This window comes from Balaenoptera physalus (genome assembly GCF_965194825.1).
Source record: "Balaenoptera physalus genome assembly, chromosome: 14".
Taxonomy (NCBI): domain Eukaryota; kingdom Metazoa; phylum Chordata; class Mammalia; order Artiodactyla; family Balaenopteridae; genus Balaenoptera; species Balaenoptera physalus.
Window position 1 is genome coordinate 52,792,083 of NC_138893.1, and position 25,515 is coordinate 52,817,597.

The window sequence follows — 25,515 nt, forward strand, 5'->3', positions numbered from 1 at the left end:
GCGGGGGAGCGTGTGGTGACTGATGACTAGATTCAGGCAGGGAGGTTACCCACAGCTTCTGGCTGGATCCAAGTTTCCAAGAAGGCCAGAAAAAGCAGGCCAGGCAGCCAGCCACCGGCTCTGGTCTCAGTCTTGCTGCCCACATCACACATTTGATAGGTGCAGCCAGTTCTAATTCTTGGAAAAAGCTATACAAGGGTTATGCTGTTACACCTCTGACTTGAAAGGGAAGGATATGGGAAGATGCGGCTGGCGTGACTTGTAACTAGATGAGGAATGTTAACAGAATACCAACCACCAAATTCCAGACAGAACCAAAAATGTCTGATGATTTTCACCTTGGCATTCTTGCCTCAGAGAAACTGAAGTACTAGGAACCTCAGCTTACCATTCAGATGCCTAATTCATTTCTATTCCACAAAGACTTCCACTCCGTGAGGAATACACTGGAACTCAAGGGGAATGTATTTACTATAAATTCCAGGTGATACTGGGTTTCAGAAGTTCAACATACAGGAAGCAACATACAACACACAGAGTGCATTAGCCGTCTTCTCCTCAAGTATCTACCAAAGGAGCCAGTGGCAGCTACAGGGTACTCTCCAGTCAGCTCAGTGTGCAAAGGCACGGTGTAGATATGACCAAGGATCTGGTTCCCGTCTGGACAAGCTCAAGTAGTCCATGCTGGGTCAGGGCAGGTCCTCTTTCTTACCTCCAGCCAGTATACATCAATTCCAGCTGCTGGAAAAATACAACTAAAAAGCACATTCTCTACTAAGGGCCGAAGCAGGAGCACTCCATAGCTTTCAGTTTTGGCTAAAAAAATCCTTTCTCTGGATCTACTTATAAGGATAAATCTGGCTGACTGTTATCCGAAAAAAAGTGTAAGTTACTAGCCACCAAGTACACAGCATTAGAATGAGGACAAAAGTAACTTCTTGAAATTATGAGTACTACAAGAAAACTGGGTAATAAACACGGGACTACATGTTACCATTAACAATGCCCTTAGAAGCCAAAATGCTGCCAGAAAGGGAAGCACCCTCAAAGTCAAGTGGTAGGAACAATCACTTTTTTTTTTACTGCCCAAGGCCATTCTCAGCCTTGAAGAATCAAAACAGAGCAAAGGTCTACCTCAGAGGTATACTGTTCAGTATGAAACCTGGCTAGTTTCCTGCATTTCCTTTCAAATGCAGCCATACTGTTCAAACAGACTTCCCTCTGTTCTATGATGACAGCACAAGCTGTACAGCCAGAGCCAAAGAGAGGGGCCCTGCCCTAAGTAGTACTGGGGCAGAGGGTCAAGAGGACTTAATGACCCCTCCAAACTTGGAATGGAGGTATTGAACATGAACAAGGGACAGTTTCAGAACAAAGGATGAGAAAAACAATGCTGAGGAACTGTAAGAGGGCTCTAAGACCGGAACAGCGGCAGGGATCAAGACCCAAGGCCAGTGTCATTGGAGGAACGTTTGGACGGAGCCCCACTACACCATCCTCTAGGCAATGCTAATAATCCGTCATTGTCATGGGCACTAAATCATACAAAAATGAGGCTGCTGCCCTCACTGAAAGCACGATGAGACACCATTTCTTGCTCTCTCAGCATCTGGAGGTCTACCACTACGATTGCTTCAGAAACACTGAGAATGCAGATATGAGAAGGATACAGCCTGAGCTGACTGCTCTGACTTGTCCGTGTCTTTTAGGAATTCTCTTACTGCCCAGAGGTGTGTGTTTGACTCTGGCTGCTCTTCACTAAAATGGACGATCTGGTGTGGCTTGCCAAATGCCTCTGGCAAAGGCAGAGAAGATCATACCAAGAACATGCTGTGTGCCAGATGCTTTCTGCAGGATGTCACACTGGACAAAAAGGGCAAAAGGCAAGAGGGTGGGGTGGGGATGTGCAAAGAGGACAAGAAGGGGAGAGGAGCCACCACACACCAATCCCAGGAGAGTATTTCTGTAGTATACTCTGGGGCGCAGAGATGATCAGCAGTCTACTCAGCGGGATCCGATAACACCAGCAGATCCACCGAACCCACGCACAGCATTACAGGGTTGAAGATACGGGGAGAACTGCTCTCCAGTTTCTTCAGGGGAATGACAAAACTGACAAACAGCAGAGTGATGTATGTCATAAAATGGGCTTTAATGTCTTTCTCTTACAACATGATAGTACTGCTTAAACTGGAACTGGCACACAGCTCCCAACACCGGCTTCCTATAAGGAATGAAGCGGGCACGCCCCTGGCTGCCATGCAGCTGGAGCAGCCCCAGGCACTCAGCTTAGTACAAGTTCTGGAGTCCCAATACCTACACCTGCTGCAGTTCACCAACTTTGGGGTTCTGGAACCAGCAGTGTAGATTCTGTGAATACCAAGTACACCAGATACCGTTCCAGCTCCTTGTACTAACAGCTCCCTCCCCTCTGACCGCCCACTTCACCCGCTCCCTGCAATATTGCTGTTCTCAGCTTTGTGAGGTACTAAGGAACACCCTGCCTTTGCGGTGCCTTAATCTCCCATCATCACAGGTTTGAATCCTCTGTTTTGCATTTGCTTAAAACATCTTGGAAGTGTGACTTGCCCTGTCCAGAGGACTCTTGGAAGTCACATCTTCCAAGTTTCTTCCTAGCTGATGGCTTCCTTCCACGTCCAACACAGTTAAGGCAGTTCCAAAGAACTGCATTTAGGAGTGAAGACAAACAGGAGTCTATCTTCCTCCTATACCTAGTCAGCCCTTGTCTTGATTGCTTATCTCTTTCTTTCATTAACATGCACATCTGCATGTACACAGAGCTCTGGAAAAATCCTCTGAAGACTGGAAATATTTTCTCAATTCCTGGAATTATCCCTGTCATCAAGTGATGTTCAAACTGCAGACTGGTCTCTGCCTTCCCAGATGTCTTCCCGTTGCTTGGCTTCCAATTGTTTTCTCTCTGTAAATAAGGGCAGTGTTAAGATGGTAGTATAACTTCACATAACCAGTGACTTTCCCTTAATCTGAATTACAAGGCAAACTTTAATCATGAGACAGGTGAATTTCCTGGTTTTCTCTTACCTGATTCCAAGAGTTAATATTTTTAACTTTCCAAGTGTTTTGTAAGTGGGAACAATGTTTCTATTACTATATAATAAAAAGAGAAAGATCTGTGGCTAATAGAAATAAAAAGCATATGGAATAAGTCAGAACCGAGCAGGATCCAGATTTTTGTCTTGCTGATAATATATTTATTTTAATTCTCTTTCTAAACTGTGTTAGTGCTTCAGTAAAATTGCCCATTATTCCCAGTCTACTGATCTATATAAATATTTCAATAGGCATCAAGAATATGTTTCAATATTTTTCTTCTACTTTCTTGCTCAAATGGAAATAGTAGCCACTGGGCTTTAGTCATATCTCTCTACTACAATTCTACAAAAAAAAAAAAGCAAAAAAAAATTTCACAGAAAAATCAAATTTCAATATTTTCAGAGCACTTTCAGGAGTCAGAAATCTTCTGGAATACCAATTCCAACATGGAAAAATGACCACATATAATGGAGGGAAACTAAGAAGTATTTCTAAAAACAAAAAATGCACAAATCTGGGCAATCCATCTTCAAATTTTAACACAGAAGCTTAGTTTCCATTTAACACTTTCACCAATACGTGAGACAATAAAGACCATACACGGTTTGGTGACCCAAGTACTTCACTAGGTGCCACAATACCAGTTCTAATTTCATGGCTAGTCAGTCATTGATCTTGACACCATAAAATGTAGATGATTAAGCCTAAGTGCTTCTTTCCAAGGGCAATTATTTCAGACTAAAAGATTTTGCAAGTCATGAACCAGGGGGATTACAGAAATCAAGGTGAGTTTAGAGTTAATTCTTGCTATTCTGACATATCTTTCCAAATCAGCAGAATCCCTTATGAAATTCCTGTACTATATTTGACTCAACTTTAAGGGCAAAGAACTTGATAAGGAAGCTAACTGGCACTTGGAAATGTGAGAAAGAGAAATTTGCTGCTATTTGGGCACCATCTTGTGGCATTATCTGAAAATAGCAGCAAAGTTACAAGAGGCAAAAAATGGGGGTCAGTAAATTCCAAACTGAAGGCTCAGTGTCATGTGACTCAGCTTTAAGGCAGGCTTAAATTGGGTTGGGATTCTCCAGGGAGATAGCACAAAGGATAACTGGCTTGTCTAAAGGATTCTGGGATTTCTTAGGAAGGCTGACTGTGGTTCTGATTCTCACAAACAGAGAAAAGTTAGGAGAGGATCTAAAGGCAAAGGCAACCTTGGATGAAAACAATCAAAAAGTGGTTCTGGGTTCCAAGAAAAAGTGAAGAAACTAGAAAAGTGAATTATTAGAACTCAGATTTTTCAATAAACTCAGAAACTTAAACCAGAAAGGCAATTTGGAAAGCTTTAGGAAAAGAAATCCAGGAGCAGTAGGAAAACAGAATGACTGGTCCATAATCCATGATTTCAAAATCGAAGAAGCACTGAAAAAAAAGTCTTTTGGTTTTTAAAAAGTCTGGGGTCAAAGCTCCTTTGGTGGTAAATATAACCTGAAGGGACATAAGGCCACAGAAATATTAATGCTAATGTGTTCGATTTTGGTGTTACGAAACATGTATTAACATATTATCTTTCTAAAACTGGAAAAGTTTAGAATTCTGAAACATTTCCTACCCTAATGCTTTCCAACAAAAGACTGTAGATCTGTATTACCAAATATATGTAAATATATTCTGGTGGTAAACCATATGATAAAGTCAGCAAGAATAGGGAGACAAACTGAGAAGCACAAAGAAATAGTGAAAATGTGAGGCTTAACTTTATAAATATAGAACATGAACAGAATACAGAAATACAGGTTAGGATGAGACCTAAAAATATTTTCTTCATTTTAAAGAAAAAAATGGAAGCTTGGAGGTGTTAAGTAACTTGCCTAAGATTACATAGTCAGTGAAAACCTGAAGCTGGAACCCAGGTCCTTAATTCTTAAATCAGCATACTTTCTACTGTCCTGACCTCTGAAGAGAGGATCTGAAAATATTTACACAGAAAAGGAACAAATGTGGGGAAAAAAAATGTATTCTGCGAAAGATAAAGAATAAACATGTTGCCCCTTTATCAAAGAGAAAAGAAAGTAGGTAATAGCTGATAGACTGTATTAAAAAAGCTCCTATTAACTTTAACTCCACCAATTAAAAAAAGTAAACTAAGAGAAAGCCCAACAGCAGCCATGAGGGCAAGGAACTAAAGAAGAATATAGTGTTAGCATGAAATGATTAACCTAAAGCACTAACATAAGCTGGCCCTGAAGACTTTTATTTCTCAGTATAATAAATAAATTGGCAGAAATGATTGCATTAAATGAGTTGACTTCTCACTGAGGGAACAGAAAGTGCTAAAGATGAAAAAGGGGCCAGTTTGGTGTCATGTTTAAAAAAATAAAGAAAAGGGATGGAAATAAAAACCTTCAAAATTTACTTCTACACCTAAGAAAATAATGAAGAAAAATCATCACAAAATCCACTTGTAGCCACCTACAGAGTAATAATCAACCTGAAGACTTGAAGTACAAGTCTGGTCAAACTAATCTAATTGCCTTCTTTTATGGATTGACAGACCTGGTAGATCAAGGAGAGGTAACATAAATAACCTCTTCATTTTAGCAAGTTTTAGATTTCAGGCTTACCAAGTATGTATTAATCATTAATATACTGGGAAAAAATAGAGTCTGGCTCACATAAGTGTTAAGGGAGCATTTAACTCTAGAGGGTGGAATGATTATCAATGTATTAAGTATAACACGTGTTATTTACTTAGCAATAATTGGTGAAATGGTCAGTCAGTCCATAAACATTTTCATCTCTGATCTAGGCCAGAGATGTAAGTTTACTAAACAGCAGGTGACACCAAAAATATGGATAAATACTGCAACCCACAGAAAAAGGTCAGATTAAAATGAAAGGAAATGTGGTTAGAAATGAAGGGAACTTCACGTCCGGGGAGAAAAGACACCAAGAAAATGCCGTTAAGACCTAGATTATGAGTCAGCAACGCAGCACTGTTCTTGAAGGCAGAATAATGGAATTCCTAAAAAGGATTTCAGACGGCAGCTGACTGTGATTAAATTTTTATTACAGTTGACTAAGTATCCTATAGAGATGATTTTACTTTTAAGTTCTCAGTGATTTCATTAATCAAACTAAGGGATCAAATTATTGTTTACTTAACTCTGCCTCCCAGGCCTATGACCCAAAAGATGGCCTTTTAGAACCAGCCAATTAATCATATACCCCCCAAGAATAAAATGGAACAAAGTTATGAAATAAAATTACGGCAGGCTTTGAAAATGAGAGTAGCTTATTCTGAAAACTTTGATTCCAACTTTAGGTGGGAATCAAATGTTCTGATAAGTGGAACATGGGGAAATTTTACACGTATTCCTGAGTTTGGTCTTTAAAATGTGTTTTTATCATTTAGTGTGAATCCTTGGTTTAAAACGTGATTAAGTCAAATACAAAGTACTCAAGGACGATCTATGTTTTCATTTCCCACTCTTAGTATAGTTCTAATCTGTCATGCGTTCTGCTAGACTAAAAGATCTATCTGTTCCTCACACTCAGAGACTTGTGACTAAAGCTCTTATCTTCCAGATATATAAAATATGATTTGCTTAAAATGATTTGAGTACTTCTTTTTTCTTGATTCTCCCCAGAGTAACTTTAATTTCTTAATCTCCTTTTTAAGGATTTAGACAAAGACTTCTCAATAAAAGGGTAAGAAGACCAAAGTAGGGTAAAGGAAGTTATCAGGAAAGTATTTATACCTCAAAATCCCAAATTCCAAATTCATTAATTAGAAGGGTTCCATATGCAATGTTCAACTCTGGATTTTATAAAGAAAATCATGGAGGACTTGAAAGGGTTCAGAGTAGAATCATGAGTGAAATAAGACTTATGAAGAAAAATTAAAGTAACAAGTGTCATTCATGTATTCAGTCAATGAATATGCACACTGAGTATCTCTTTATGAACTAGGCACTGTGCCAGACAGCAGAACTCTTGAAGTGGGAAAAAGAAAGGCTAGGAAATTATTCTATAGTATTATTAATAAAAGCAGCTATATCAGGATGGCACAAAGATTCTGATTTCTATTTCTATTTCTATGCTAATTCTGATCTATTGGCTATGGTCAAGTCAAAACTCACCAAGAAAGAGTGTCATGACTGATTAGCACAGTCTGTCATGGATAATGAATGGGGAGCAACAGTACATAGTACACATTTGTCATTACTGGCTTATATTATTATAATGAATACTAATTTCCCAAGAGTCACATAGATAATAGTATTCTAAATACGTAAAGCACCTTTCTAAACATTTTTATACATGTTAACTTATGTTGCTCAAAAAATTCTCCATGGTTAGGTAAGTCAGGCATTGCTTTCACTTTGTTGGAAACTGGGGCACAGAGAGGTATAAGAAACTTGCCCATGGCCACACAGCTAGTTAATGGCAAAAACCCTATTATAGCCCAGATCCTCTCACTCCTAAATGATCTGCCCTAACAGTTAAAGGCTGTTAGAACAGAACGGTGTCCAGATGTTCCTGATTTCTACTAAATAAAAAAGAAGAGGAAACTGTTTTAAACTATTGTACAGATTTAAGTTAGACCTATGGAAGAAATTTCTGACAGTAAAAGCTCTAACCATTGGAACAGATAACTAAAAAGAAGCCTGTCATATTTTATTTTCTGAAGACCTTAAAATTTTTTCTTTTGGAAAAAAATGTTAATTACCCCAAAACTCCTTCAAATGGGATTACAGTATTATAAAAGGAACATGGGTTTTAATTAGAGAGGCCTAGGTTCAAATGTCTCCTTTCAATTTACCAGCTGGGTGACCTTAGGCCAGCTACTTCACCTCTCTGGGCCAGCTCTAAACTGGAGATAATACCATCCCCATCCAGAGTTATCGTAACATGTTATATTGCCAGGAATTTCCTTCCAATCCTTTTAATTGCAAAAACCTTTATGTGGCTTTTAATCTTAAAATCTTCAGAACTGAAGAGAGAGGAGAATCAACTGCTTAAAATATCAGGTTCGGGGCTTCCCTGGTGGTGCAGTGGTTTAGGATCTGCCTGCCGATGCAGGGAACACGGGTTCGAGCCCTGGTCTGGGAAGATCCCACATGCCGCGGAGTAACTGGGCCCGTGAGCCACATCTACTGATCCTGCGCGTCTGGAGCCTGTGCTCCGCAATAAGAGAGGCTGCGATAGTGAGAGGCCCGCGCACCGCGATGAAGAGCGGCCCCGCTTGCCGCAACTAGAGAAAGCCCTGGCACAGAAACGAAGACCCAACACAGCCATAAATAAATAAATAAATAAATAAAAATTAAAAGTCACATTGTTCTAAAAAAAAAAATATATCAGGTTCATATTTTCTTTCTTACTCAAGGCAGATATCCCCACCAGACTGCAAGTCTTAAGGAGAGGAACAACATCTTGCCGTTTCTCTAACTTTCCTAATTAGGGAGCACAATGCCTTGCACAGGGTAGGTACACGGTGAATTCCAAATGTAGTTGATAGTGTATCACAGGCAACTGAAAATAAAAAGAGTAATGACAAGAAAAAAGTATGCACTGGCATCTGTGCTGGACTCACCATAAGATGATACTGCGACTACTACTAAAACAGCAGCAGCTCATACGTACCACACACTCACTACAGGCCTAGAGAAACAGGCGGGAGAGTGCTCCCGTGGGTTTTAAAGATGACTAAGTATCTTTTGTGGGTTATCTCACTTGATTTCCATTTTATGGATGAGGAAACAGAGGCCTCCAGAGAGTAAGTAATTTGCTTAAGGTGACATAGCCAGTAAATGGCAGAGCTTAGATGTAGACCCAGGCAGTCTGATTCCAGAGTTTATAATGTTATTTCATATGCTGTACTGACCCCTTTCCCTGCAGTGGAAGAAGAACTGGAACAGAAGTATCTGTTCTGTTTAATACCTAAACAATACTTTTAATTTCCACAGAAAAAAATCTTTAAGTGAGAAGTCTTGGGCTCCATGCAGGCAATTACAAGAGTATATATATATGCTCAATGCATAAAGAAGCCAGAAAGCTATATCAGGAATTTTCCATACGCATTTTCTCAGATATAAAGAATGGGAGAGTTCTGAGACATAATAAAGGAAGAGTCCTCTATAACCTGTATAGATTCAGGACCAATGGATAGGAGAAACTTACCACCGTGGGTCTCTATTCACAACTAAATGCCTTCTTTAAAAAAGTAAGTAACAGGGTACCCACTTAGCCAACAGCCTCATTTTAATTTCATCACTGAAATGTCCTTTGTATAGCTGAGCATTTAAAACAAATTCAAGTGGAACAGTATGCTGATGTGCCTACAGAGAAACAGAGGGGGATACTCAGGGGACAGCCATACAAAACTATTATTGCAGTACCTGTAGAAATACGGGTGATATTACACGCATAGGGAAGCAGGATACATTGCAAAAAGAATCACATCTCCTTTTATAGATACCATTGTTATTACCCTCTATTGATTTTCTGAGATAACTGTGGTTATCACAGAGAAATCATCTTCCTCAGAGATAACCAATTAATAAAGGGTTAAGGACACTGCACATGCTACTTTAATCTAGCTCTGACAGTGCCATATATAAAAACCAGAGGAATCCTCCCCTGTTTCTATAGTCTGTAGGAAGCCTTTGAGTCAAGAATGCATGGAAAAAATCAAAACTGCCTCATTATAATCATTAAGGTTTCAAAAATTAGTTGGGTTCAACTCTGAAACTCTAGCACCTGCCATGACACACTCTGTCACTGGTTATCTGGCCAGTGCAGCTGAGAGTCTGCAAGCTGCCTGCTATCACCAAAGCAGAGTGGACAGGAAGTATTAATGGCCTTGTTAGACCGGCAATAAACAAGGAGTCTGAAACTTCCATTCGTTTAATGGAAAAATGAAGTTACTTTTCGGTAAGTGGAATTTTCAGAATAAATTGCCTTCACAGATTCCACAGATCGAGGGCTAAGGCAATCAGACTGTCTAAAGCCTGAAGGTTGATAAAAAGCACTTAAGTGCTAACCAGAGTCCCAAGCCTTTACGTACAAGTCAACAGCCTATAAAGGGGAGAGAGACATTTAACCTCAACTACAAACTATAGGGAAAGAAAAACCCTGCTTGTGGATCAGTTGAAATATTCTGAGGACTCTTAAGTACTGGAAAATAATCAGAAGATTAGGCTAACCTAGATGTGCTCTAATGGAGCCACTCAGGACTGTCTTTAAAGAAAAAATTACCTTCTACAGTTATTATCATCAATGTCAGATGCTGGCTTTTCCTTAATTTGTCTTCTATCTAAGATCTAAACCATTTGATAATATCATGGCAATCAGGGCCCAGTAAAACCACAGCAAATAATGTTTTCTGCCTGGGAGACTATTATGTCTTCATAGGAATATTTTTCTGAGAGTCGGGAGCAAGAACTATAGAAATAGCCATGGATAAGCTTAAAGGACTGAACCTATCTCTTGGAAAACAACAGTAGGAACATGGATTAGGATGCCTTGGTGTGTGGAACAGGCAGACAAATTCTAAAATGTCTTCCTCCTAAATATAAGGCATGAAAACAATTTCAATATATGTAGGAGGCTTCTAGGAAATGGAAATGCCAAAATGGAATGGGCTTCATTCTTTTTTTTTTTTTTCACACATGCCTTATAGTGAGCTCTAAAGGGACTAAAGAAGAACACCATCAACTTCAACTCACCACGGGCATCTTGCAGTTTCTTAAGTTCTGCTTCCCGTTCGGTTTTGCTCTGCTTACTTCGAACCCCAAGGGCACTGATGACTAACCTTCTGGCTAGGGCTGCTGAAGTCTCAGGACGCTCCTTTGCTGGCTGGAGAAACTCTGAATGGGAGAAAGGGAGGGAGTAGGAGGGAGTAAGGAAGAGAAAGCACTCTAGCTCCAAGTGATTTAACTCAGTAATTAACATACCAAATAGACTAACAAGGGCTGCATCAGCAGTAATTAATACAAGCCTGATAGATGAAGAGCAGAGGAAATTAACATGGCAAAGCACAAACAACCCTGCCTTCATTATCTGTATTAACACAATTTCTTACAGTGACTCTATCAAACAGCTAAACACAGAGGTAAACTAGATAAGGATGTCATCAGAAAATGGTTGCTGCATTGCTTGCAGTTAGTATCTCCCACTCTCTCCAAGTGGCTACTCCAGTGCTATATTTCCAACACAGCCTTTTCTATTCTCTTTTTTCCTTCAAATAATATTTCCTTTAACACTAAAAATAAAAGTGATATGTCCTTAGAACTCTGGATGCTATACAAGTGCTGGAAAAAACAATATCACCACTATCAACAAGAAAAAGCTCCTGAGATTATATAGGCTTACCAGCATAAGCTCTAGCTTTGGCCTTGGCTGCTCTCGTGGCCTGCGACAAGGGCCGGATCTTCACCATGGTATGTTTACTACCCAGAGCATCACGAGCTGTAAAGACAATAAATATAAAGAAGTAGAAGACATGAAGAAGAGTGATGCAAAAATTTAAGGCTAGTTCTTAGAAAGTATTTCCTAGATGTTATGCTTTATTTTTCATCATGAGCAAAAGAAACAGTAAGCTCTAGAAAATCCGTAAGTAACAAAATGGCAGTGATTATTTTAGAACAGGGATCAATAAACTATAGCTTTGTGACCAAATCCAGCCAACCACCTGTTTTTGTAAAATTTTACTGAAACAGAGCCATGCTCATTCATTTGCATACTGTCTAGGGATGCTTTCTGGCTACAACACAAGAGTTAAGTAGTGACAGAAACCTTATACCCTAAAATATCTACTATCTGGCTCTTTACAGAATAAGTTTGCAGACCCCTATTTTAGGTGATTCAGACAGGAATCAACATCTCTAATTTCTTTGAATGCCTCTGCATCAGATCTATCATGAGGCCAATGATATAAGTGAAAAGGCCAAATCATATATTCAGAAAGTAGGTATTACAAATGCTCACTGGACAGGTTAAAGGGCTACTGCAAATTCATTTGTCGGGGAGGGGGGTAGAATCAAAAATATTTTAAGATTTAGTCATACTGGCTTCTTAAATCTTTACCTATAATCTGTTTATGCACTATCATAACTGACAGCTATGCAGCAAATAACCTTGGAAGGAGCTATCTCTCCAAATACCACTGGATTAGGATAAAAAGGGAGAGGGGGAGCAAATGGGTACCAAAGTAACATGCCTCAAAAACCTCCACCTGCCAATTATCTGTACTGACTGAATAAAATGTCAGGTGGCTGGAACAGAAAGCAAATAAGGACAAGTAGTAGGAGAAAACAGACAACAAGCACACTGAAATCCATTGGGTGAATACCTGTAATCGGACTGGAGAATACTCCTAGGGCGTGTGTATCATCCACCCATTTAATATCAAATCCTTTCTTTCTGCAACAAAAGAACAGAATTTTATTCCTTAAAATAAAATTTACTTTTCAAAAACATCTTTCAAACAGAGTCTCATAAAGCATTTCATGATGAGATAGAAACACTCAACAAGCACACAGGTGGAATGGGGATAATGACACACAAAACGGCTTGGGGCACAGAAGAAGCCACTGAGTTTTAAAAGCAATAATACCATCATAAAGAACTACCTGGGAGCATTTTACATTGTCAGCCAGTTTATAGACATCAACTAATTAATCCTCACACGTTCCCTGGGGAGGTAAAGTATTTATCACACTTTTTACAAGGGATGTTTTTAGGGGACTGGAACTAGAAGAGGTGGAACGAGGAAGCATGGGAGGGGCAGAAGATTATTAGAGGAGGAGGTAGGCAGGGAAGGTCACCTGGATTTAATGCAAATGTAGGCTCAAGGACAGAGACAAGAGACAGAGAGGAAGAGGGAGACAGGTCATTCAAAGCAAAATCAATCAATCAATCAAATAAGGGAGAAAAGGGACAACTCTAATCAGAGAGGCTGACCTATTCTTTCTTTCCAGTTGTAGAAGTGAAGTAAGAAAGGGAAACTCAGGTTCTGCCACCTTCAGACCATGGGCAGGTTTAATCTCTCTGTAAGCTAGGTCTGCTCATCTGTAGAAATGGGTACAGTTCCTTCATAACAGAGTTGCTGCGAAAACGGAAGTGAGATCATCCATGACAAGGCAAAGGGCACGGTGTTGAGCACTTAGTGGACATCTAATAAATGAATGGTGCCCATTATTTTTTATTATTAATAGCAATATTCATCAGGAAGATGATTAATATTGATGAAGATGTGATTAAAATATGAAGTTGACTCTGGTGTTTGACTCAACAGGCATTATTATTATACGCTTTTGCACCATGACCTTTTCTTTTTTTTATAAAGAAAAAAAAAAAAGGAAACTGCTAAAATATCCTCCCTCTTTAACAACTAGTCAAGAAAAAATTTCCTTTGAAGGAAAAAGGAATAAAGTGGCTTTGAAGGTTAGTTAGACAATTTCCTGAATGTAAGGGTCAGTTTGACCATGGCATAAAACGACCACAGGGGTTGAAGACTATGAGAAAGTTCAACAGTGGAAGTCTATATTATAAGACAGTTGACAAAAGAAAGAGAAAAACTTAGATGGGCTCTGGAGGGCCTTTTAGACTTCAGAATTTCATAACCCTTTAAAATGCTTCCCCCTTTTGAGAATGTTTTCCTGTTTCATAGAAAAATGATCTGCAGGTAAGATTAGGAAGAAACAAAGCAAGGGAAGTTAATAATTCTTAAGAAATAACTGATCTTCAGGAAATTCCAGACATTAACAAAATCAATCCTTGGTCTTAAAAAATCATCATTATTAGTGACAACCTAAGGTAGTTCTAATTTTGGATTTAATCTCACTGACTGCTTTTTAAAATCTATTATGCACTTTATCTGGAACAGACCCTGAAACCGGGTCTCCACATAATTGTAATGAATTAGACTGACTGAGCTACACTATATGTTTAGTGTAAGATCTATGGCAGAGAGTGTTAACTGTCCTCCATGATCTAGTCACTCCTCCTCTCTTTTAGTTACTTAACTGATAAGTGCTGCCCCTGTCCCCTCAACCAACAAAATTTAAGTGAGATACCTGGCTGCTAGTTTTGCCTGTTCTAGAGCTTTACAGAAAAACAGGGTGCTTGTTTTTGTACATAAAGTTTCAATGAATACAGCCACACTCATTGTCTGTAGCCACACCTATTGTCTATGGCTATTTTTGTGCAACGATGGCAGAGCTGCCTAAAATAATTACTATCTAACCCTTAAGGAAAAGTTGGGAGCTATACCCTAATTCAAGATGTACATGAATTGAATTTTAAGTTTAAATTTGTATGTCAGACAATAGACCTGGTTCATTGTTAGACCTGGTTCATTGTTAATGTCAGGATTGGAGCATTAAAGTATAATCCCTTCTTGGTAATGACTTTCTTCCAGACCCTGAAAATCTTTTTCTTAATAACTTATTTTCGGGATTATTTCTTTATTCCTGAAGCTTATTTTTTCTTATAAGCTAAAGATACAGAGGTATACTTCTGACTCTTTTACCTTCTCATACATATGTATGAATTATATACATATATAAGAGGTAGTGCAATTATTCTCAAACCCACTTGTATCAGTTTTAATTTATATTTTCACTACATAATTTAATTTATTAAATAAAACGATGAAATATGAGTGTGAAAAAGAAAAGTTGTGTCTATGGTTTGGAAGACTAGAGAAAGATAAAGTCACTAAAAAAACCCAAACAGCTATTATTAATTATGTTTGGGCAAAAGAGCTTAAAAAAAAAAAAAGAGAGAGAGAGAGAGAGGGAATTCCCCGGTGGTCCAGTGGTTAGGACTTGGCACTTTCACTGCTGTGGCCTGGGTTCAATCCCTGGTCAGGGAACTAAGACCCTGGAAGCCACGCGGTGCAGCCAACAAAAATTTTAAAAAGAGAGAGAGAGAGAAAACATTTTAACCTATAAGGAATTTGCACTCAGGTGACTCTGAAGGGACATTAAAGTTCTTGCTGGAAGTCACAGGTGATATCAGGGTGACATATAAGAACTCAATAGAAGATAGTCTGCCATCAACATACTAGTTACTTAAAAAAAAAAAGGCCTTGGCACCACATCAAAGACTGGCAAGTAAATGGACATTTATATGTACTGTTAAAATAAACTGGTTGAGACATATAACAATCATTTTTTATCATTCTCTACTTGACTATTTCTATCTCGGTGGTCAGAGTAACCTCAAATCAATAATTTAATTTACAGCTCTTTTGGACTGTTAGGGCCCTTGGTGCCTGGCAGAAGAAAACACATATCCTCTCAGGAGATATTCTCTTCTTTTACTGTAAGCCTCAATTCCCATAAGTAAAATTCCAAAGGAAATGGTCAGCTGTACAGATTTTAAAAAAAAGTAACTAAACCTCCAAAAAAGAAGCAAGGCACTATGAGTGAGAATTTGCAGAAAGAGAATTAAAAGGACTTCAGGTAAAGAAATTACCAGACATAGACTATAGAAGGTCTATGTTCAATATACTTCTTGAAAATATTTGGAGAAAAAAAAGAAACTAATGACCATGCAGATTTGAAAAATAGAGAACTTTGAAAAATGAGAAACATAAAATGAAATTTAAAAATTCAATGGACAGATTTAACAGCAAATTAAACACAGCTGAAGAAATCAGAAAGTGGAAATTAGAGCTAAAAAAATTACTCAGCATGTAATGGAGACAAAGAAATGGAAAATATGAAAGAGATAACATGAGGATTAAGTGAGAAGGTTTAATCTACTTTTAACTGGCATCTTAGAGAATATAAAAGAGACTAGTACAGAGGCAATATTTGAAGAGAGAATGTCTAGTGTTCTCCAAAACCAATGAAAAATACTAGCTCAATAATAATAATAACAAAAGAAACACAAAGCGACATCATACTTAAAATGCACAATACCAAAGACAAAGAGAAAACATTAAGAGCACCCAAAGAGAAAAGAGAGATTACTCTCAGAAGCAATAGTTAAGACTTTCAGCTGGCTTCTCATCCTACACTAAGAAAGCCAGGAGAAAGCAGAATAAAATCTTCAAGTTTCTGAGAAAATCAACTACCAACCTAGGATTCTCTACCCAGCAAAAATGTCTTTCAAGAATGAAGTTGATCAAAATGGATTAAAGACCTAAATGTAAGGCCAGACACTATCAAACTCTTAGAGGAAAACATAGGCAGAACACTCTATGACATACATCACAGCAAGATCCTTTTTGACCCAGCTCTTAGAGAAATGGAAATAAAAACAAAAATAAACAAATGGGACCTAATGAAACTTAAAAGCTTTTTGCACAGCAAAGGAAACCATAAACAAGACCAAAAGACAACCCTCAGAATGGGAGAAAATATTTGCAAATGAAGCAACTGACAAAGGATTAATCTCCAAGATTTACAAGCAGCTCATGCAGCTCAATAACAAAAAAACAAACAACCCAATCCAAAAATGGGCAGAAGACCTAAATAGACATTTCTCCAAAGAAGATATACAGATTGCCAACAAACACATGAAAGAATGCTCAACATCATTAATCATTAGAGAAATGCAAATCAAAACTACAATGAGATATCATCTCACACCGGTCAGAATGGCCAGCATCAAAAAATCTAGAAACAATAAATGCTGGAGAGGGTGTGGAGAAAAGGGAACCCTCTTGCACTGTTGGTGAGAATGTAAATTGATACAGCCACTATGGAGAACAGTATGGAGGTTCCTTAAAAAACTAAAAGGAGAACTACCATACGACCCAGCAATCCCACTACTGGGCATATATACCCTGAGAAAACCATAGGTCAAAAAGAGTCATGTACCAAAATGTTCATTGCAGCTCTATTTACAATAGCCAGGACATGGAAGCAACCTAAGTGTCCATCATCAGATGAATGGATAAAGAAGATGTGGCACATATATACAATGGAATATTACTCAGCCATAAAAAGAAACGAAATGGAGTTATTTGTAGTGAGGTGGATGGAGTTAGAGTCTGTCATACAGAGTGAAGTAAGTCAGAAAGAGAAAAACAAATACCGTATGCTAACACATATATATGGAATCTAAGGAAAAAAAAAAAAGGTCATGAAGAACCTAGAGGCAAGACGGGAATAAAGACACAGACCTACTAGAGAATGGACTTGAGGATATGGGGAGGGGGAAGGGTAAGCTGGGACAAAGTGAGACAGTGGCATGGACATATATACACTAACAAACGTAAAATAGATAGCTAGTGGGAAGCAGCCGCATAGCACAGGGAGATCAGCTCTGTGCTTTGTGACCACCTAGAGGGGTGGATAGGGAGGGTGGGAGGGAGGGAGATGCAAGAGGGAAGAGATATGGGAACATATGTATATGTATAACTGATTCACTTTGTTATAAAGCAGAAACTAACACACCATTGTAAAGCAATTATACTCCAATAAAGATGTTAAAAAAAAAAGAATGAAGTTGAAATAAAGCCATTAAGAAACAACAACGACGACGACGACAACAAAACCCAACTGAGTGTGTTACCAGCAGACTGTTACTAAATTAAATGCTAAAGAACATGTTTCATGCAGAAGGAAAAAGATTTCAGATGAAAGATATAAGACGCAAGAAGGTATAAATGAAGAATACAGAAAGTGGATAAATCTGAATGCTGATAATATAAAACAATAATGTAACATCAAATGGAGTTTAAAAAGAAAAAAAGATTCAAAATACTAAATCACAATAGCATATTAGCTGGAGGTTGGGGAGACATTGGAATGGAATTGGGGAATGGAGTTTAAAACCCTTAGAATGTTTGGAAAGAGTGTAAAAATATTAACTTTAGCCATTGATAAATTAAGCAGGCATTTTATAATTTCTAAAGTAACCACCAAATAATAGAAACAGGATCATTTCCCAAAAATATGGAAGGAGAAAAAAATACCTCATCAATCCAAAAGAAGGCAAGAGAAAAGGGAAAAAGATGGGACAAGTAAACACACAAAAAAAGATGGCAGGCATACATCCAAATATATCAATAATTACAATAAATATAAATGGACTAAATGCACCATGAAGACAGATTCCAAAGTCATTATTGATGACATTCTTCTTAAATGCTAAAATGGGGTCTAGAAAGACTATTTAGCATTTTTTAAAGGAACCGAGAAGAAGAGTGGTTTGATACGGATTTCTAATGGACTTGGAAAAGACAATAAACAAACTTGATGCTAAAGTAAATGCTGAATAGAAACGGGAATAGAAAAACAAAAAAGATGATCTTTCAAAAGACATTTTAAGAAAACTTCATTCCACCTTCCCTAACATCCCCAATCATTTGCAAGTACTTACTGATAAGTGCAGAAAATCCGCAGGAGATCTTCAGTACGAAATTCTTGGGGGAAGTCATAAATTTCAATGACATGTGGGAATTCACAATCACTGAGGTCAATATCAGGAACTTCATGGTTGTAATAATCAAATATAGGTTCTTGGATGCTTTCTCTATTCTTCATATTCCCTGATAACTAGAGAGGAGGAAGCATATATGTGACTGTTACATCAAGCCAGAGCATTGTAAAATATCCTCCCATATATAAACAATCCTCTTTGTCTCCATATTCCTATTCCTTAACCTTTATCATTTGTCTCTGTTCATGAACACAATAATGACTGGGCTCTATCACCCAGCTTATATTATACATGTGGAATACTTTGATTAATGTGGTGAGTTATAAACAACACATCTTAGAAAATGAATTTCAGAAAATAGCTGAAGAGATGAATTAATAACATTTGTTTTATTTGAGCTTATTGATCAGACCCATAGTTTCGTTTCTGAAAGTGAACAAAAACAAAATTTTTAAGAATAAAAACACTTTGTTAGGGCTTCCCTGGTGGCGCAGTGGTTGAGAATCTGCCTGCCAATGCAGGGGACACGGGTTCGAGCCCTGGTCTGGGAAGATCCCACATGCCGCGGAGCGGCTGGGCCCGTGAGCCACAACTACTGAGCCTGCGCGTCTGGAGCCTGTGCTCCACAACAAGAGAGGCCGCGACAGTGAGAGGCCCGTGACCGCGATGAAGAGTGGCCCCCGCTCGCCACAACCAAAGAAAGCCCTCGCACAGAAACGAAGACTCAACACAGCCAAAAATAAATAAATAAGTAAATAAATAAATAAATAAATAAATAAATAAATAAAAACACTTTGTTAGTCTACCTTTCGTTGACAGTAGCTTACAAAGAAATTTGTTATAACAAATGTAAGTGGCACAAGTAATTATATTTAAGTTCCCTAGCATTAGAGCTACCTAAAGGAATTTCCACACAGCAGGTTAATACAGGAATTAATAGTAATGAAGAATACTTAAAATTCTACTATTCTATGAAAAAACTGAAGGCTAATAACTATGTCACACGAGATGCAGGAGAATGGAAAAGGAAAAATGGAAAGTGGCAGCAAAGCCATGACAATCATTTTGTCATTCACCTAGAGCCTAGTACTGACCACCCAGAGCCTTCAGACTCAAAAGTGTGTTCTCTCTGTTAATCAAAAGTCCAACTAGAGACCTTCAAACTTTCTCTCTTTCATACTGTGCCTCTTTTCCCATCAAATGAGAAAATGAGAATTTGCAATGTCAAGGATGTATCTCCTTTCCTTGGAGAAGTGAAAAATGGATTTAAGAATTTTATTTGGGAGGGAGTGAGGGAGGAAGGCGATTTAGGTAAAATCGACAAAAATGTTTATTTATTGCTGGGTCTCTAGTTCCTTTTCTCCACTAAGCTTCAGTTTTACATCTTAAAAAATGGGAATAATAACAGTACCAACACTTTATAGATAGGTGTGCAGATTAAATGAGATGATGCAGTAAGTGCTAGCACACTACGTGGTACCTAAGTAAGAATTCAATTTCAACCCAATTTAATTATATTTTAACTAGGTGCTAAATCTATTATAGGTCAAGCACCATGTTATTTCCACCCTGCTTAGGATGTAGAAATCAGGAAGAGAATATTCCTCACACCGTAACAATGAGAAAAGACCAACTGACCTATAAAATCATAACTTTTCTTGAGTTTACCATACAGCTGAGTATGCAACACAGAGTACACAAGGAAATTGAAATCCACAGGATGACATGTCCCTCCAAAGAGAAACAGAATATATAAACTGTTTTGCCTCTGGCAGATCATGGGAAGAAGTGGCCACCACATGAGTGGGCAAGAAGATATCAGCTAAATGTTTAACAAATTCTTAAAAGCCTAGAGTGGACTGGTGTATCAGTTTAGAATAACTCAGAGCCCCAGAAAGGAGGGTAATCTGCAATTACTTGCAAGTCCATCCTTATGCCAGTGCCACACTTTCTTGATTACTGTTGTTTTATAAGTTTTGAAATCAGGAAGTTTGAGTCTTCCTATTATGTTCTTCTTTTTCAAAATCATTTTGGCTATTCTGAGTCCCTTGCATTTCCATATGAATTAGAGGATCATTTTGTCAATTTCTGCAAAAAATACAGGACAGCTGGGATTGAGCTGGATGTGTTAATCACTTTGGGTAGTATCTTAACAATATTAAAGAAGATAAACATGGGATGTTTATTTAGGTCTTCTTTAATTTCTTCCAAAAATGTTTTGTAGTTTTCAGAGTACAAGTTTTATACTTCTTTTGTTAAATTTATTTCTAACTTTTTTATGCTACTGTCACTGGAACTATTTTCTTCATTTCATTTTTGAATTTCTGGCACGGACTTTTTGAGTTACTTTGCAAAAACCAAACCAAACAAACCACTGCATGTCCATGCATTTATAAATTGGGGCTAAATTATGCATTGTGAGAGGTAAACAATGCCTAACTACAAATACCTTGGAACTATAAGAACTGATTATAACAAGGAAGAAAAAAGAGAGGCAGGATAGTCTGGCAAGGAAATTTGATTATGGCCCTTTGCTCTAATCTGGTCAGCAAATTTGAACTTGTATACTTACATCCCATTTTTGAGGTAACTATTAAGCATTTCAGCTTCTGGCACTGATTAAATGCAAAGTGTAAATAATAGCAAAACACAAAATTCCTACTCTACATTTCATGGGAAAATAGATATAAAGCCTACAAGTAACATACTCCTGACTAGTTTTTCCTATAATACTCAAGACTCCACTATTATCAGGGACTCCTAACTTTTCTTAAGAGGAGAAGAACTTTGTTTCATACTCCCATGGTACTGATATTGTTAGAATCAGCTTATATGTCTACTGGCAACACATTTTTTGGGGAGGTAGGCTGATAGGTAGCAGGCCATACTATTAATGGTGTTTTCTCCTGAGAATTTCAACAAAACATTCAAGGGGGCCTTGACAGGGTAAAGGAGAAAGGAATATGTGGCACAGAAGGGGGAAATGTCTAAGAGAAGACAATATGGTATAAAGTGAGGATCAGAGCATGATTGTGAGAGGGGAGTGGGGGCGGGCAGGGTAGAAACCACTATCAGACAGGGGTTAGACACAGTAATACAGATGTATTTCAGGAAAGGCCCTAAGATTTGATGCAATGACTTTTTTGCAGTAGACCTGTACTGTCCAACACAGCAGCTGCCAGCCACATGTGGCTACTGAGTACTAGAAACATGGCTAGTCTGAATTGAGATGTGTTTTATGTATAAAATACACATCGAATTTCAAAGACTTAATACAAAAAATAAAAGATCTCACTAATAATTTCTTATATTGATTACATGTTGAAATGATATTTTGGATATATTAAAAATACGTTCTTGACTTTACCTGTTTATTTTTACTTTTTTAAATGTGGCTCATAGAAATTTTAAATTATACACATGGCTCACATTTGTAGTTTGCATCATATTTTTACTGTAGACAACTGAAACATTTACTGTTAAGAGTCACATGTATTGAGACAATACTTGTCACAACTGTCAATGTGAAACCTTCATATTTTATGACCAACCTTCATATATTTTTCTTTCATATGGCTAATAAATGTTTGATAGAGGGGAAAGGTTTACAATTTGATTCATTCTAATCTATTACAGTCCACGGGAAAGTAAAGTTTGCAAACAACTCAGCAAATAATTTTCAGTTATGAATCACAAATATTTTATGATTTTTACCAGTGGCCTGTCTTGCTGTTTATAAAGCATAAGTAAAATCTGAGTATTCCTTCATATGTAGAACCAGCTTCCACAAAACCATTCAACTAAATTAAATTATCTTCCCAAAGTGAGGGTTTTAAGACTCTTATAAGCCTAGTAATCTGCTTTTGAAAACAAGTCTAAAAAATAGTACCTATTCAGAGTTAGGAACACATACAGACTGAAAGTGAGGGGATGGAAAAAGATATTCCATGCAAATGGAAATCGAAAGAAAGTTGGAGTAGCAATTCTCATATCAGACAAAATAGACTTTAAAATAAAGGCAGGAGACAAAGAAGGACACTACCTAATGATCAAGGGATCAACCCAAGAAGAAGATATAACAATTGTAAATATTTATGCACCCAACATAGGAGCACCTCAATACATAAGGCAAATGCTAACAGCCATAAAAGGGGAAATCGACAGTAACACAATCATAGTAGGGGACTTTAACACCCCACTTTCACCAATGGACAGATCATCCAAAATGAAAATAAAAAAGGAAACACAAGCTTTAAATGACACATTAAACAAGATGGACTTAACTGATATTTATAGGACATTCCATCCAAAAACAACAGAATACACTTTCTTCTCAAGTGCTCATGGAACATTCTTCAGGATAGATCATATCTTGGGTCACAAATCAAGCCTTGGTAAATTTAAGAAAATTGAAATTGTATCAAGTATCTTTTCGGACCACAACGCTATAAGACTAGATATCAATTACAGAAAAAAAACTATAAAAAATACAAACACATGGAGGCTAAACAATACGCTACTAAATAACCAAGAGATCACTGAAGAAATCAAAGAGGAAACCAAAAAATACCTGGAAACAAATGACAATGAAAACACGATGACCCAAAACCTATGGGATGCAGCAAAAGCAGTTCTAAGAGGGAAATTTACAGCAATACGATCCTACCTCAAGAAAGAAGAAAAATCTCAAATAAACAACCTAACCTTACACCTAAAACAATTAGAGAAAGGAGAACAAAAAAACCCCCAAAGTTAGCAGAAGGAAAGGAATCATAAAGATCAGATCAGAAATAAATGAAAAAGAAATGAAGGAAACGATAGCAAAGATCAATAAAACTAAAAGCTGGTTCTTTGAGAAGATAAACAAAACTGATAAACCATTAGCCAGACTCATCAAGAAAAAAAGGGAGAAGACTCAAATTAAGAGAATTAGAATGAAAAAGGAGAAGTCACAACTGACACTGCAGAAATACAAAGGGTCATGAGAGACTACTACAAGCAACTATATGCCAATAAAATGGACAACCTGGAAGAAATGGACAAATTCTTAGAAATGCACAACTTCTGAGACTGAACCAGGAAGAAACAGAAAATATGAACAGATCAATCACAAGCACTGAAATTGAAACTGTGATTAAACATCTTTCAACAAACAAAAGCCCAGGACCAGATGGCTTCACAGGCAAATTCTATCAAACATTTAGAGAAGAGCTAACACCTATCCTTCTCAAGCTCTTCCAAAATATAGCAGAGGGAGGAACACTCCCAAACTCATTCTGCAGGGCCACCACCACCCTGATACCAAAAGCAGACAAAGATGTCACAAAAAAAGAAAACTACAGGCCAATATCACTGATGAACATAGATGCAAAAAATCCTCAACAAAATACTAGCAAACAGAATCCAGCAGCACATTAAAAGGATCATACACCACGATCAAGTGGGGTTCATCCCAGGAGTGCAAGGATTCTTCAATATACGCAAATCAATCAATGTGATACACCATATTAACAAATTGAAGGAGAAAAACCATATGATCATCTCAATAGATGCAGAAAAAGCTTTCAAAAAAATTCAACACCCATTTATGATAAAAACCCTGCAGAAAGTAGGCACAGAGGGAACTTACCTCAACATAATAAAGGTCACATATGACAAACCCAAAGCCAACATCGTTCTCAATGGTGAAAAACTGAAACCATTTCCAGTAAGATCGGGAACAAGGCAAGGTTGCTCACTCTCACCACTATTATTCAACATAGTTGTGGAAGTTTTAGCCACAGCAATCACAGAAGAAAAAGAAATAAAAGGAATCCAAATCGGAAAAGAAGAAGTAAAACTGTCACTGTTTTCAGATGACAAGATACTATACCTAGAGAATCCTAAAGATGCTACCAGAAAACTACTAGAGCTAATCAATGAATTTGGTAAAGTAGCAGGATACAAAATTAATGCACAGAATCTCTTGCATTCCTATACACTAATGAATAGGAATAGATGAAAAATCTGAAACACTCCCATTTACCATTGCAACAAAAAGAATAAAATACCTAGGAATAAACCTACCTAAGGAGAAAAAAGACCTGTATGCAGAAAACTATAAGACATAGATGAAAGAAATTAAAGATGATACCAACAGATGGAGAGATATACCATGTTCTTGGATTGGAAGAATCAACGTTGTGAAAATGACTATACTACCCAAAGCAATCTACAGATTCAATGCAATCCCTATCAAACTACCAATGACATTTTTCACAGAACTAGAACAAAAAATTTCACAATTTGTATGGAAACACAAAAGACCCCGAATAGCCAAAGCAATCTTGAGAAAGAAAAACAGAGCTGGAGGAATCAGGCTCCCTGACTTCAGACTATACTACAAAGCTACAGTAATCAAGACAGTATGGTACTGGCACAAAACCAGAAATACAGATCAATGGAACAGGACAGAAAGCCCAGAGATAAACCCAGACTCATACGGTCACCTTACCTTTGATAAAGGAGGCAAGAATATACAATGGAGAAAAGAGAGTCTCTTCAATAAGTGCTGCTGGGAAAACTGGACAGCTACACGTAAAAGAATGAAATTAGAACACTCCCTAAAAACATACACAAAAATAAACTCAAAATGGATTAAAGACCTAAACGTAAGGCCAGACACTATAAAACTCTTAGAGGAAAACATAGAAGACTCTATGACATAAATCACAGCAAGATCTTTTTTGACCCACCTCCTAGAGAAAGGGAAATAAAAACAAAAATAAACAAATGGGACATAATGAAACCTAAAAGCTTTTGCGTAGCAAAGGAAACCATAAACAAGATGAAAAGACAACCCTCAGAATGGGAGAAAAGGGGCTTCCCTGGTGGCGCAGTGGTTAAGAATCCACCTGCCAATGCAGGGGGCACGGGTTCGAGCCTTGGTCTGGGAAGATCCCACATGCTGCGGAGCAACTAAGCCCCTGCACCACAACTACTGAAGCCCACGCGCCTAGAGCCAGTGCTCTCAACAAGAGAAGCCACCACAATGAG

At 37.8% G+C, this 25,515-nt stretch overlaps 1 protein-coding gene across 4 annotated transcripts in view; it reads right to left on the bottom strand.

Moving 5' to 3' along the window:
* Nucleotides 1-2,133: 2,133 nt before the first annotated feature.
* The window catches only part of R3HCC1L (R3H domain and coiled-coil containing 1 like), a 90,285-nt gene continuing 66,903 nt past the window's right edge, over nt 2,134-25,515 (bottom strand). For 3 of the 4 annotated variants that reach the window (XM_082424099.1, XM_082424100.1, XM_082424101.1), the window contains 5 exons: nt 18,421-18,596; nt 12,431-12,501; nt 11,452-11,547; nt 10,806-10,946; nt 2,134-2,941 (listed from right to left, as the gene is read on the bottom strand). In XM_082424099.1, the coding sequence (XP_082280225.1) occupies nt 2,874-2,941; nt 10,806-10,946; nt 11,452-11,547; nt 12,431-12,501; nt 18,421-18,596 (552 nt within the window). In that variant the 3' untranslated portion in view covers nt 2,134-2,873. Of the gene's footprint in view, nt 2,942-9,258; nt 9,417-10,805; nt 10,947-11,451; nt 11,548-12,430; nt 12,502-18,420; nt 18,597-25,515 lie in introns of all 4 variants that reach the window. The other variant, XM_082424102.1, reaches the window with a different exon arrangement.